At 50.9% G+C, this 15,434-nt stretch overlaps 1 protein-coding gene across 1 annotated transcript in view; it reads left to right on the top strand.

Annotated features, from left to right (window-relative positions):
* KCNN3 (potassium calcium-activated channel subfamily N member 3) overlaps positions 1 to 15,434 on the top strand; it is a 140,721-nt gene that overhangs the window by 99,971 nt on the left and 25,316 nt on the right. Inside the window, exon 5 of the mRNA XM_054973280.1 lies at positions 14,694 to 14,804. Within this exon, the coding sequence (XP_054829255.1) occupies positions 14,694 to 14,804 (111 nt within the window). The remainder of the gene's footprint in view (positions 1 to 14,693; positions 14,805 to 15,434) is intronic.

The following is a 15,434-nucleotide window of genomic DNA, read 5'->3' as shown; positions in this document are numbered from 1 at the left end:
GGTTTGTTTATCATGCCTAATCGTTTAGATGCTTAATCATATCTGTTGGATTCTGGAAGCCCCTGTTGTTTTTTGATTTGTTAGCTCAAGAAACTGGCTTTGATTTTCTTCAGTAGCTGAACTGTGTAGGGGTGAGGGGGATAGAGCCCTGTTTTCAGCACCTTGGAGAGCACCCTGCATGCATTGCCTCTGCGGCGAGTGAGCCCTTACATTAAAATCCTAATTGTTACGGCTAGGCTGGAGATGCTGAGTTCGGTGCCCTTTTGCAAGTTGCAATCACCATGCCTTGATCTCTCTGTGCAACACTGCAGGGCTGGAACAAGACTGAGTTGGAATCTTCCTTGTCCTCTGAACTTAGCATCCTACAAACTTTGCACTAGGAGATATGACAGCTGAGAAAAGTCAGTTCAATAAGTAACAGCTGCTGCAACTCCCAAAATGGCAACCCGTAAAGGAGGTTCCTGCTGCTTCTCTGTGTGAGTCGCTGCTCTGGGTGTCCCTCTGTGGATAGGTTGTTCTTGTGTTTGTGCACAAACGAATCATACCTGGAGAACTGGCAGAGTCATCCATCCTGCCCAATTTCCACACAAATTGCCTTGTTCCAATTCAGAAGGACACTCACACAGGTGATCTGTGCAGACACAAAGCAGGTGGGCATTTGCTGATGATACCAAATTGGAAGGGGTAGCAAACACCCAAGAAGATAGAATTAAAATTCAACAAGACCTGAATACTCTGGAGAAGTGGGCAGCTGTGAATAGGTTGCAATTCAACAAAGACAAGTGCACAGTATTACATCTGGGCCACAAAAATGAGAAGCACAAATACTGGATGGGGGATACACTTCTGGGCAGTAGTATATGTGAAAGGGATCTTGGGGTAAGAGTGGACTGTAAACTGAATATGAGCAGTCAGTGTGATGCGGTGGCAAAAAAGGCTAATTCAATCCTGGGTTGTATCAAAGGGGCCATAGCATCGAAATCGCAGGAGGTCATAGCCCCTCTCTATACTGCCTTGGTCAGGCCACACCTGGAGTATTGTGTGCAGTTCTGGAGGCCTCACTTCAAAAAGGATGTGGACAAAATCGAGAGGGTGCAGAGGAGAGCGACGAGGATGATCAGGGGTCTGGAGACTGAGCCCTACGAGGAAAGGCTGAGGGCCTTGGGAATGTTTAGTTTGGAGAAGAGGAGGTTGAGGGGGGACATGATTGCTCTCTTTAAATATTTGAAAGGCTGTCATTTGGAGGAGGCCAGGGAGCTGTTCCAGTTGGCAGCAGAGGGTAGGACGCGAAGCAATGGGCTAAAACTACATGCACAAAGGTACCGACTGGATATTAGGAAAAACTTTTTCACGGTCAGAGTAGTTCAAAAGTGGAATCAGCTGCCTAGGGAGGTGGTGAGCTCCCCCCCACTGGCAGTTTTCAAGAAGATGTTGCCAAGTAGGCCCCCTCCCCTGCTTTGAAGCCTGCCATGAACTGTGCTAAAGTTTCCTGCGTTGCTGTTTTACTGCTACACCAAAGACTGCTTTGCACGTGTGTGTTCTGGTACACGTGTCAGTTTCCTGCCTGCGTGTCAATTACCTTGCTTCTGCTATAGACTGTGTAGTTTACTGACTCCATGTTTGGGTAACTGCACAAAGGACTCTCTTTCTGGGCAGCCCTGCCCTGACCTGTATCTGGAATTCCCAGTGTGCTTTGGACTGTGTTCCCCGTGCCTGCATTGCCATCTGCCACGGACCGTGCCTGTTCCCTGCTTTGGACTGTGTTTTAAAGCGTTGTTCCCGCTGCCTCCATGGAAGCCTGCCTCATATGGGCCCAAGCCGCTGCTAGCAGCCGGGCGCCTGCCAGGGAAACCTCCAGCGAGCCTGGCTAGGCGCTCCCTGGTCAGTTCCCGCCTGGAGCCTCCCACGAGCCGGTCCCCGAGCTTGCCCTCGCTACCGGGCAGCCTGCTATCCAGCCTCAGCTATGCCCAGCCGGCATCCATGTTCTCAGGCAGCCAGAAGACCCTGGGAAGAAGACTGCTTTGAGAAGCCATTTCGGCGAAGCGGGCACACCACGTCCGCAGCGAGAGCCCCTCGCCCCGCTCTGCATATCTTAGGAGCCGCCCCGGAGAAGGAACTAAGTACCGACCATCCCAAGCACTTAAAGAATGCATCTCAAAGAAACCTCCGCATTCCAAAGCTGATGACATCAGGACAAGCCCTGTCCGTTGGAACATCCTTTCAGCCCACTTGGATTTCCCCCTCCCTCTTTTGTCCCCTCTTCCTGAGGTGTCACTTATCACAATCTGATTACCAAAGTGGCCCATCCACGCCATTCAGCAGCCCATTAGACCCTTTGTTTTAATCTGTGAGAACCACCAAGTACAGCACCAGCCCCAGGGTACGTTTTGGGGTATTTAAGCTGGTCTCCCAGACCACTCGGTGCCTCGGCCATTCCCATCCAGAACCCCTCGCTGTCTGTGGCCTCGGCCATTCCCATCCAGAACCCCTCGCTGTCTGTGGCCTCGGCCATTCCCTATCCAGACCTCCTTGCTGTCCGTCTGTGGTTCCAGTGCTGGCATTGGACCACTACCCTCGCTGCTGTGTCTCTGCTTCGCTCCAGGATAAGTGAGTATTCCCCCTATCATCGTTGGGAACCCGCTAATGCGAACGTCTCTGTATTTCCTACGCTATATTTCTTAGACCTTGTATGTTCTTTGTATGATTGTGCAAGCTAGGCTTACGCTACACTCAATACACGTGTTTGGACCTTACTCCTTGTCTGCCTCTTTTTCACTAGAGTGTCTGGGATCGGGACCTCCGTAAACATAGGTTATGATCCGCGCTTAATTTTTAGTTACAGACTGCTATAGCTAATTCCCCATTATAATAAAAGAGCAGTTCTGGTAACAGTTTACTGGTGGAGAATGTGGGCATAACCCGGTTCGTGTGAATGCACGTGAGTCGACACGCGTGTCTTCGGCGAACTGACTTAGAGGAAAATTTTCCAGACCTCTGTGTAAAGAGCGCAATTTAGCTCAGGGAATTAAAAGTGTGAGTGTGTGTGGCTCTAGCGAGCATTTCTATCTTGTGGGTTGGCTTTTTCCCCATTTCCTCCTTCAGCCAGCTTTGGACTACTTGCCTTTTGTGGTGCACCGCGAGGCCCTCCAGCCGTTATAACCGGTGTACTGTGGGTGAGGACCTCTGAACTGGTGAAGTTCCTGGCCACCTTCCGGGCCGCCTAAACGCGTCTATGTGGGTGGGATCCCAGAAGTAGGCTCTAGATATATACGCATATATACTTCCTGAAGCAGCACATATAAAACTCTCTTCCGCCCTCCCCCGTCTCTCCTAAGCCCGTCCAAACCCCCGTTCCTGCCAGCACTTAGGCTTCAATCCCCGCTCCGGAGGAAACGGGAAGGGATCGATAGTCCGTTCGTTCAGTTTAGCTTTGGGAATCTAAAGCCAGGTTCCTGAAGCCCCGCGGCAGCCGGCCGCACCGTGCTTAAGAGTTTTAAGGAAGACTCTTGGGCGCCTTTCCGCTTGCGAGTTTTAAGTCAGACTCGTGGGCGCACCCTGCTTGGGAGTTGTTTGAACTCTTGAGCGCTTTTTCCGCTTGGGAGTACCGTAGTTTTACTCCTGGGCACTTCTGCTTGGGGACTTGCAGAGGCAGTCCTTGAGCGCATTTAGTCTTTTGGTCTTGGCTTGGAGACAGTTTAACCGTTTGTCTCTGAGCACGAGGCCTGGGGACACTTTGAGTTTAGTTCTTGGGCAGAGAGCTTGAGAGCATTGTAGCTTCTGAGCAGAGGCTTGGAAGCACTTCAGTTTCTGAGCAGAGGCTTGGGAGACCCCCTTAGTAGCAGTTCCTGAGCAGAGGCTTGGGGACACTTGTTGGTTTCCGAGTATAGGCTTGGGAGACCCCTGAGCTTTAGCATCTAGGCAGAGGCTTGGAAGCACTGAGCGTTTTTGTTCTTGGGCTTAGAGAGCTTGGGAGCACCTTCTGAGCCAGTAAACTTTTCCTGGTCCCGTGGCTTGTAGGCAAGCTTGAAACGGGAATAGGAACTTTTCCTTCTCCCCCGGTGGAGAAGAACCGAGTGTAGGACCCTTAAAATACCCTTTAACCCTAAAAGTAGGATCTTAAAACCACCCCTGGTAAAAACCTGTGTAGAACCCAGTTAAAAATCCTTGAGGACCTGAGGGAAGGATAAACCTCCCGAAAGGGACATAGAGAGGAAGAAGTTGTTAAAACCCTTGAGCAGCTTTAATCGCCCCACCCCTGGTGTCGCTGATCCACTCTTTAACCTCCCCCGAGATCAGCCTTAAACTAAAAAGTAAAATGTACCGGGCAAACCCCACCGTGCCCCGCCTGGAGAAGTGGCTAGTTAAGAAGGGAGATTGCCCTTGGGAAGCCGGTTCCTTCAAGGGACCCGACCCACTCCAGATAGTTAGAAGTGCCTTCCAAGATTTTTGTGAGAAAGAGAAACCCAAGTCGAGCAAGAAGGACAGATATGGAGCTTGGGCACTTTTCACTGCCTTACAGGACAGCGTGTCCCTGATAAATAAATTACATATTGCGCAGGAAGATAGTGAGCAGGAAATAGAGAGGCTCAGATTGGCCCAAGACAAAGAAAGGAAGGAGCTAGAGGAAAAAGCCAAGAGAGAACAGGACGCCCTGCATCTAGAAATCCAGAGTCTCAGGGCCAAACTAGTCGAACAGGAGAGAGACCATGAGGAGAAAGCAGTTGAGTGGCGCGCTGAACGCGTCAATTTCATATTGGAAAAACAAGGATTAACCACTGCCCTTCAGGACGCCCAGCACAAGGCTGAAGCGGCCTCCGCTCGTGCCGATATGGCTGAGCATGCAGTAATCGAGGGACAGGAAAGAATCGCTAAGCTAACCCATGCCGCCCAGTTCATGGCAGAGCACAATCACTCCAAGGTAGTTTCTGCGGACCACTCCGCCTGTAAGAGGGAGCTAGAGGCCCTAAAGCAGCACCTGGGAATGCAGCAGGCCGTAATTTCCGCCATGCATCCCGCAGCCCTCTTGGCCCTCCCCGAAGGTAGTACCGACAACTGGTCATCCCCTCCGTCTCAGCCCGAGGAAGCCCCGCAGCCCCTCCGCCCGATAGCTACCAAGGAGATCGTCTCCACAGATGAGGATGGCAGAAAGACAGACCGGATAGTTAAAGAGACCCGCAATTGGAGGCCCGATGAGCTCCAAGCCATAGCGGACCGCATGGGACCCCTGAACCGAGACATGGCCATCCAGTGGTTCACCCATGTGACCACCTCTCAGCCCTCCGCTAGTGGTTCCGATGTAGCCCAACTGGCCCGCCAATGCGCCGCCCCTGAAATAGTCTCGGCCCTCAATGCCTATATTTCTAACCGAAGGCTAGCCACACGCAGCCAGTATGGAGCCATCAAAGAACTGTGCGCATTCCTATGGCCCACCAAGAGCTTAAAAGCCCTATACATTGCAGAGTCCCAGAAACCCGGAGAGGACCCAGAGGCATATTTAGCCAGAAAGCAGCTCCTCGCTGAGCTAGCCGATGAAGTAGATTTAGACGCGAGCGATGTACCCGACTTCGATGAGCTAGAGTTCAGAAGAGCTGTTATAGATGGTCTCAATAGTACCACCCGCCTAGCACTGGCAGGAGTGGAGCCCGGGAGCATCTCATGGGGAGACCTGGAAGCTCGCATCAGGAGCATTGCTGGCCTGTTGCGAGAAACCGGCGCCATCCGCCATGTGAAGTCCCCGGCCTCCCATAGGAAAGAGAGTGAGCCCATCAACACAGTCACGTATGCCAACCATGGTCCCCACTCCCAATATCGGCCCCAAGGGCATAGCTCGTACTCGGAGCCTAGAGGTGGCATCTTGCGTGGGAGAAGCGGTAGCTTCACTCGGGGCTGCAGCCAAAGGGACTCTCGTCCAGGAGTAACCTTTGTGCCCACCCCCAGTCGCTACCCTTCCTCCCCACAGGGACCCTCTGAGCCCTGGAGACCTGTGCTGCCCTCGGCACCCCCACCCCCTCGGGCACCTCACCCCTACAATCACCAGGTCTACCCTCCCCCAAGTCAGGCTGACTCCTGGAGACCGCAGCCAAAGGACCATGAGGAGCCCTCTGACATAGGAGAACCGCCACCAGCTGGGAACCCCTTTTTCCAATAGGGATGCCCGGGGGTCACACATTATTCTCCCCACTTAACTGCCCGTGGGAGAAAACCAAAGGTTGAGGCTAGCCTTCGACCTCCGGGAACTAAAAATAGCTTGGAACTTAAAAGAGAGAAGGAAAGATTCCAAAGGGTGATTCGCACCCAGAACCCAGCACCAACTTTGCCAGACACCTCTGAAAGAAACCAGGCAGAGCTGCAAAATAAAATCCATGAACTCATAAGTGTAAATAGGGAACAGAATTTAAAAATAAATGAGCTTAATAAAGAGAATGAGGAATTAAAAGAAAAATTAAATGCTTGCACAATAGAGAAAGAGCAGCTCCACAATAAATTCCTTAGCATGCAGACTTTGCTGGAGAACCAGAATAATGAAACTGCCACTTTAAAAACCCTGATGCAAAATCTCCTGGAATCCCAGAGACTCACTGAGGTCAGATTAAAGACTTTAGAGGAACAATCAGTGATTGAATCAGCACCCCGCCCCGCCAAAGGCAGTGAAACAGGTAGTCAGTCACCTTTGCCTCCAATTTCTGCCTCAGCCCCCATGCCCAAGAAGCCAGAATTCACTCTAGCCTCTGAGCATGTGCAGAGTTTAAAAGTCATTCCCCAAGAAATTGTCTTGGCTCCCATAGACTGCCCCCAGCCAAGCTGTACACAGCCCACCGTGACTGTGCCCTCTTGCAATGATCCTGAAGAACAGGTAAACAAAGGTAAAGATGCAGTTCCTTTAAAAGATTTAAATTGCTTTAAAAATCCAGTGCTTGCAACTACACACCAAATAGCTTTCTCTCAGCCTTCCCTGACTAACACACCTGAAGAAAACCTCATGTTGGGCCTGTGTGGTTTAGTAGTGCTTGAGCTAATTCAAAGACATTTGTGTAACTGTTTCCACGTTTTAAAAGGCTCAAGCCCAAAACTTAATGAAAAGGTAGAGCCTCCAGCAGTAAGTGCAGTCAGGAATGTAATAATGCAAGTGAGCAAACTCCAGAAAGAATCCCAGTTGCTAGCAGCGTCTGAAACAGACTGTTCCCACTCAGCGCTACACCCCCACCCCTCATTGAAATGGAAAGACTGGTCAGACCAGGAATCTGACCTCCTCCCCATTCTTCCTTTTGTCCTCTCCCAGGCTGAAGTAAGCCCAAATAAATGTAATCACTGGTTCCCTGTCAGAATTTGGAAGGGATTGGAACCAGGAGTGGAAAAGCCACCTTAAGGAGACTTGAGTTCAAGTCCCCACAGCCCCCTTCCCTTTTCATTGTGCAGTCTCAACTTTATGTGTGTGCGAACCTGAAGCCCAATTCCCTTTTGAAATTAGATGTAAAAAGCCAACTTGGCTTCATATAATCATTTAGTGTTTTTGATTATTTCTTGTCAGTTCTATTCTTTAACTTTCTTAGGCGGGCCCCACAGTTGGGACCCTAGGGGGAAACACGGCAACCAAAGCCAAATAGGACCACCACCGAAAGTGATTCTTGATTGGATTTCAGAGCCGCATGTTCGGAAAAAATTGCACAGGCAAAAGAGATTTGCTGTGTGTGAAAGTGTTTGGAGAGGCTTTAGCCCAAAAGTGAATGTAGTCTTCCAACGTTGAAACCACCAAAAAAGGTGATTTCTTTGTTTGAAAACATTTCACCCGCCGTGCTGGTGAAGATCCCGCATCTACGTAGATTCGGGGTCTCACCTGCCAGACCCACGCTTTCGCATGATGGTCGGCTTTGGCTTTGAGGGCCGTGCCTCCCCTGGAAAAGGACCCCCAGATAGCCCAACATCCCTCTTTTACTAATGTTCATATTCGTCATGGTGAGTTGCTATACGGCGCCACCAGTTAGTACGCTTTAGTGCAAAAGTAAAAGACCCGCCAGTATTTTGTAAATATGTGCCCTCTGGAATATGTTATTGAGGTGCGTTCGCTACGCACAAGGGGCAGCGTGCCTCATTTACATAGCCAGGATCCCCTACGCCAAGATGACCCCCGAATAACCCAGACCCAGTGGCGCCGGCAGATCTCGGCCGCCTCCGCCGCTTTTCGATAAACGCCGCCGAGCGCCTTCGGCTCCCTTTCGGCCCTTTCCGCCAGCAGCCGCCCGCCCCACGTAATCTTTTCCCCTGCCCGTGCCGTACAAGGGAAAAGAAGGGGGGGAGACATATTAAAGTTATAATGAAGCCCTGCCAGGCCTTCCAAGTGAGGGCAACCTGAAAATAACCCACGCCCGTGTGCTTTTGCTTTGGGTGTTTCTTTCTTTTAACATGAAATTGGGGCCTCCCGAGGGAGTCCCTCCAAAAATTGATCCTAGGAAAAAATATGGTCCGCTGAAATACATACATGAGGTCCTGCAAAAAAGCAGAGGGAAAAAGGCAAAGCAAAAGCAAACCATCATAAAACATACCTTCAACCCTAACCACCCCTACTTAAAAATTATTTTAGAAAAATAGAACGAAGGTCTCCTTTAGCAGCAACCCTTATAGTTGCTGGAAACCGCTCTCTAGTTTTTTTTTTCTTTTTAAAACGGCAAGGACAGGCCGAGCCGGACCGATAGCTCTCAGCCCGCAAAATAAAAACAACCCGCCACCGAGCAAGGGGCACCTGAAGGCCACATAGTCTAGGCACCCAGGGACCCCTGGGGCAAGTTTGCATAATCCCGCCTAACGCACAGCCGACCCTTGCCCGACGTAAAGACGTTTCCCCTCTGAAATATACATGCTTTCGGAAGAAGCCTCCGCACAGGAGTTCCCCAGAGCAACAAGCTGGAAGGCTCGCTTAGTGCTCCGGGACTTCTCGTTCGAACCCCGCCTAATAAACAGTGCTGGCAGAAAAACGCTCTCCCTTTTCCTTTTCCCTACTTCACTTCATTTATTTTGCTGCAAGAAACTCAGGGAGCCTGTACTTATATCCGCAGGTCTCCCCAGGATATTTTCACCAAAAGGAAAAGGAAGGCCAGGAGATGAGGCACCTGGCTACTCTGTGTTTGCTCGTGCTGGCAGGCACCCTAATAGAGGGACGCCCGTCCAAATTAATGCCCTACCCACACTGGAGATGCATCAATACCCTGGCAGAAAATGAAATGATGGTCTGCAAGGTTGTGCAGCAGAGCAATATGACCACCCCCACGGATCGCACTAACTTCCGCAGTTGCGAAGAGCAGTGGATCCGACCCCCAGAGCTTGTTATTTTATGTGTAGGAGTGAAAACTATGTCCCAAGAATTAGTATGACTATTCACCTACTGACACAGTGTCACCACTTGCTCCAATTCCATGTATGTTCCTCCCCCGCATCAGGCCAGCCCCCACCACAGTCCCGGTGGTAGACAAATATACCACCCCTGCCAACTTCGAAACCTCGCCATTTGTCACTGAGGCTTTCGGACCATACTGTGAAGTTGTTTTAGTGTCGGCCGCAGTATGGAAGGCAGGAGACCCCTTTAGAATGACCATCCTACTAGGCACTACTACCACTGAGTCTGCATCAGTCACTATCACGCCCCCTTCAGGCACAGTTCTCTCCTTTGCTATAGAGCGCTGGGAGAACCTGACCTGGATTGTGAAGGAGGAAGACCTAGCCAAACACGGCCCACCCGATTGGATACTGGTTCAACAGACGCCCGAATGCCAAACCAAGCCCCTAGTAGAGAAATTTCACCGGCTTGGGCTGCTCTTTGTAAATTTGACTCACGAACCAGGCAATTATTCCCTGCTGATCCGGACCCAGGAGACCCACACCATCCAAATTGACCCTTTGATTGCTAGCAATGAACAATTAAGCCAAGGCGGCACGCATATAGTGGGCTCCCATGTTTTGAAAACTGACATTCGAGAGAGAGTTCTAGTCCGCCCGCAAATGTCTTTAAAAGAGATCCGCATAGACTTAGCTGAGCTAAATGTAACCCAGAGGCTGCCGCAGTGCGCTCCCTATCTGGAGGCCGGTAGCAAGGGTTGGAATGCATGGCTACAACTGTGGATCGATCCCTCCCCCTCTCTCTCGCGTGCCAGACGAAGCATTGCCGACTGGACTGCTCCTGCAGCCGGAGGCTTAGCAATCATGGATTCGGTCAACATTGAGACTCTCGCTAATAAGTTTGCCCATGTCACGACTAGCATCTCCGACTTAGGTAAACCGGTGGTGCAGTCCCTAAATTCCATTTCGAATGGGCAACATGAGATCAGCTCCATTTTAGTTAACTGGGAGAGTCAAATTGAAAGAGATTTTTCTCTGCTACTCAAAGGAACACAGTCTTTGGAACGCAACATGTCAATAGCCATGGCATGTATGCAAGCCCAACAATTAAACCAGGCTGTGGCCATGGGGCTAATTCGGCAAGCCACGGACGGGCACTTGCCCCTGGAAATTAAAAGATTGATTACGCCCAAATTGTCACCCATTGAACTGGAGCTTGAATCCTGGTGGTCTCTCGTAAATTCCTCATTCTCACCGACCACCCAGGAGCTTAAATTATTTTTATTAACGGCCAGTGCGCACGAGTCATTCCATGTGTATCCAGTTGTGCCTCTGGGACTCCAAGTCAGCGATACCGAAGTCCTCTACGCCCGCCACCCCGACCATTGGGCCCGCTTCACCCCGACCGGATGGCAGCTCGTCAGCCTCCAAGGGTGCCAGCATCGAGACCAGACCGGCTTCATTTGCCAAGACCGAGCCTTTGCACCTCATCACCCCTGTGTAGCCCCGCAAGTCGACGCCCTCAACGAGTGCTCTTTCGAGGTCGTCCGGGAGAACAGCTCCGCTGTGGTCTACCTTGGGAAAGGATGTGCCTGCGTGCGAACGGCCTGCGACTTTGTGATCCTGAACTCGTTCCAGCTTAAGCCCGTGATCCCGGGAGTCAACCGCTGCTTCTGTAACCTGTCTTCGGTGGCAGCCTGCGACTTCACTTACACGGTACCGGTCTGGACCCAAGAAGAGATCCTGGTGGCACCCTCCATCTATCGACATGTGAAGCCCATCTCCCTTGGCATCGGTCTGGAGCTAATCCACGAGCTCCTGGCACACCCGCAGCTCCACCGCACCCTCCAGAGCATCCAGAGGGACGGGGACACTACTGCTTTGGTTGTGTCCCACAACGGAAAGGAGATTTTGGATCTGGTCCAGCGGATTAAGACCACCGGCGAGCATTCCTGGTGGGAGACCCTCTTTGGTTGGAGCCCCACTGCCACTGGAATTTACAATTTGGCTTTGCACCCGATCATCGTCATTTTAGCCTTTCAAGTCTTGTTATGTGCCTCACTACTTTATTTGGGCTGTTGGAGCCGCCGACAGCTCCAGCAACTCCAACTGTCCTACCGTTTGGATCATTACAACCCCGACCTCCTCTTGCCCTAATGGTTATTCTTGGCGCCCTCCTTTAACCCTTGTTTGTTTTATTGCTTGTGCCGGTATGAACTATGATTATGTTTATTACTATGTGTACGGATCCTGCACTGGCCCCATGGACGCTCTGCTGCCGGACACCGCTCCGAGGCCCTCTTGTGGACTGGGGGGGGGACATATTACTCTGCCTCCCAGCCCACGGCCCGCCTACGAACGACCGCCAGCGGCGCCACCTCCATGAGGACTAGAACTGTGTGCCTGAAGCCCTTCTCGCCGCCTGCCGACCCTGCTCTGCGGATTGACGCAGACAGCAAGGGGGGGTGGAAGTGTGTTTTGGAACACATGGACTAAGTTTGCTTGTTTCTGTAAATATGCAACCCAGTCTAGCAGCTGTACTGCGGACTGAGCCGTCTGTGATCTTTGCTGCTCTATTGTTTTACGTTTCTTATGAATTTCTTGCCCAGCTTCTTATGAATTTTACTCCCATGAATTTAGCCCCAAACTAGTCCCTCCCTCTATCCACTGCAAGTGCGCCCATGAACTTTATCCCGATGAATTTGATTTTAACCTTTTGAATTGCCTTCTTAACCCAACTCCCTCCGCCGAGGCAGTTCTAGTCTATGAATTTGATTTTAATCCAGCCATATTGATTTGGTTTTTAATTGCGAAGTTTATTTTTCTGCCCCCATGAGCCCTTCCGCCGCTTACCCTCATGAATTATTTCCTCGCACTTGCTTTTATCATTGCTACTTTTATCTATGAGTTGGTTTTAACTTCCTGGTTTATTGCTTTTAATCATATATATATGTATTTATGATTTTAACCATTTATGAATTACTCTACCCTCTATGAATTGGTCTATGCCTAACTTGCACTTTCCTATATGAATTATTCCCTCACCTATGAATCCTGCTTTATGAATTGCCCCTGCTTTTAATCTTATGTCTATGAATTAATCCATGTATATGAATTGCTCCTGGTTTTTAATGCTTTTAACCCATCATGAGTTCCGTATGAATTACCTTCAATCATGAATTAATCAATGTACACCATTATGAATTATTGCTATTTATATGCATGAATTGATCATTGCTGCCTATTACTATGAATTACTATTGCTATGAATTATTACTATTTATTCTGACAATTGCACTTAGCACACCCCCTGGTGTGAACCCAGAGACCTGCAGCCCATTGGCTGATCTAAATTGCACTTATTCGGTTAGGTGGTTCTCCAAACTAAATTTTAGAGTGACGCCTCCCCCTCCTTCCCTTCCCACTCCTTCTTCGCTCGAAGCTCGACCACCGGACATTGCCGACCACCTCGCCTTTGAAGTCAAGTTCGGAGACCCGCGCGCCTGACGTCCCGGGGTCTCCGAGGGGGGGAATTGTTGCCAAGTAGGCCCCCTCCCCTGCTTTGAAGCCTGCCATGAACTGTGCTAAAGTTTCCTGCGTTGCTGTTTTACTGCTACACCAAAGACTGCTTTGCACGTGTGTGTTCTGGTACACGTGTCAGTTTCCTGCCTGCGTGTCAATTACCTTGCTTCTGCTATAGACTGTGTAGTTTACTGACTCCATGTTTGGGTAACTGCACAAAGGACTCTCTTTCTGGGCAGCCCTGCCCTGACCTGTATCTGGAATTCCCAGTGTGCTTTGGACTGTGTTCCCCGTGCCTGCATTGCCATCTGCCACGGACCGTGCCTGTTCCCTGCTTTGGACTGTGTTTTAAAGCGTTGTTCCCGCTGCCTCCATGGAAGCCTGCCTCATATGGGCCCAAGCCGCTGCTAGCAGCCGGGCGCCTGCCGGGGAAACCTCCAGCGAGCCTGGCTAGGCGCTCCCTGGTCAGTTCCCGCCTGGAGCCTCCCACGAGCCGGTCCCCGAGCTTGCCCTCGCTACCGGGCAGCCTGCTATCCAGCCTCAGCTATGCCCAGCCGGCATCCATGTTCTCAGGCAGCCAGAAGACCCTGGGAAGAAGACTGCTTTGAGAAGCCATTTCGGCGAAGCGGGCACACCACGTCCGCAGCGAGAGCCCCTCGCCCCGCTCTGCATATCTTAGGAGCCGCCCCGGAGAAGGAACTAAGTACCGACCATCCCAAGCACTTAAAGAATGCATCTCAAAGAAACCTCTGCATTCCAAAGCTGATGACATCAGGACAAGCCCTGTCCGTTGGAACATCCTTTCAGCCCACTTGGATTTCCCCCTCCCTCTTTTGTCCCCTCTTCCTGAGGTGTCACTTATCACAATCTGATTACCAAAGTGGCCCATCCACGCCATTCAGCAGCCCATTAGACCCTTTGTTTTAATCTGTGAGAACCACCAAGTACAGCACCAGCCCCAGGGTACGTTTTGGGGTATTTAAGCTGGTCTCCCAGACCACTCGGTGCCTCGGCCATTCCCATCCAGAACCCCTCGCTGTCTGTGGCCTCGGCCATTCCCATCCAGAACCCCTCGCTGTCTGTGGCCTCGGCCATTCCCTATCCAGACCTCCTTGCTGTCCGTCTGTGGTTCCAGTGCTGGCATTGGACCACTACCCTCGCTGCTGTGTCTCTGCTTCGCTCCAGGATAAGTGAGTATTCCCCCTATCATCGTTGGGAACCCGCTAATGCGAACGTCTCTGTATTTCCTACGCTATATTTCTTAGACCTTGTATGTTCTTTGTATGATTGTGCAAGCTAGGCTTACGCTACACTCAATACACGTGTTTGGACCTTACTCCTTGTCTGCCTCTTTTTCACTAGAGTGTCTGGGATCGGGACCTCCGTAAACATAGGTTATGATCCGCGCTTAATTTTTAGTTACAGACTGCTATAGCTAATTCCCCATTATAATAAAAGAGCAGTTCTGGTAACAAAGAGGCTGGATGAATACTTGTCAGAGGTGCTTTAGGCTGATCCTGCACTGGGCAGGGGGTTGGACTAGATGGTCTGTATGGCCCCTTCCAACTCTATGATTCTATGGCAGCGTGCTTCCTCTATCCGGAGTGCTAAAGCTTTAGTTAATCAGTAGGGTGCAGGATGCGTAAGCCATGTTGTCTCCAGACCTTCATGTTTGTGTATTCATTATGTGTGTGCTCAAAAGATCTCTATAGTTGGCAGATTCCCATTGGAGATGCACCTGGCATAAGCGACCCCTGAGGGATCTTTGGGCACGATGGATTACATTACATGGGTTGGATTTCTGAGCTAACGCTCCGTTTTTGTTTTCTTCCCCCACCCACCAGGGGGCCGGCTGCACTGCCTTGGTGGTGGCTGTCGTGGCCCGGAAGTTGGAACTCACCAAAGCCGAGAAACACGTGCACAACTTCATGATGGACACGCAGCTCACCAAGCGGGTAAGCGATCGGGAAGCGGCGCTGAATCCTTCCTTGAAAGGCAAACCCTTCCTTGAAAGGGCCGGAATCCACAGGCTTCGTCCACATCTCCCCAACAATGGGTGTATTAAAATATTCATATCCCCACCATTCTTCATGGTGCCAAGCAGGGTATAAATAAGAGCATAAGATGAGCCGTGCATGACGAATCTGTAGTCCAGCATCCTGTTTCCCATAATGGGCAACTAAATACCTACAAGCAGGACGCAGGAGGCTCAAGCCTCTCCATTTCACTCTTCCCCAGCAACTGGCATTCAGAGGTACACTGCCACTGAACATGGAGGTTCCATTTGCCACTATGGCTAATAGGCAACAGCGGTCCAATCCTCCACTGAGTTTGTCTATTCCCTGCTTAATGCTAGTGACCGTCTCTGCAGCTCATGTAGCATAATCTTGAGTTATTTATTACTAGCAACAAAGCCCATTGTAGAAAAAAACACAGTGGGCTCTACTAAGGGCAGGGCAGGCTGGTTGGGCATTGCTCCCTCTGCAGTGCCTGATTGGGGCAGCGGGGAGGACAGGGCGGCTGGGTGGGCATTGCTCCCTCTGCAGGTCCCAGATCTGAGCAGGAGCAGCACAGGGCATCTGGGC

The sequence above is a fragment of the Eublepharis macularius genome, chromosome 1 (genome assembly GCF_028583425.1).
Source record: "Eublepharis macularius isolate TG4126 chromosome 1, MPM_Emac_v1.0, whole genome shotgun sequence".
NCBI lineage: Eukaryota > Metazoa > Chordata > Lepidosauria > Squamata > Eublepharidae > Eublepharis > Eublepharis macularius.
Note: the sequence above shows the minus strand (reverse complement) of the source record. Positions and strands in the feature narration are given on the sequence as shown.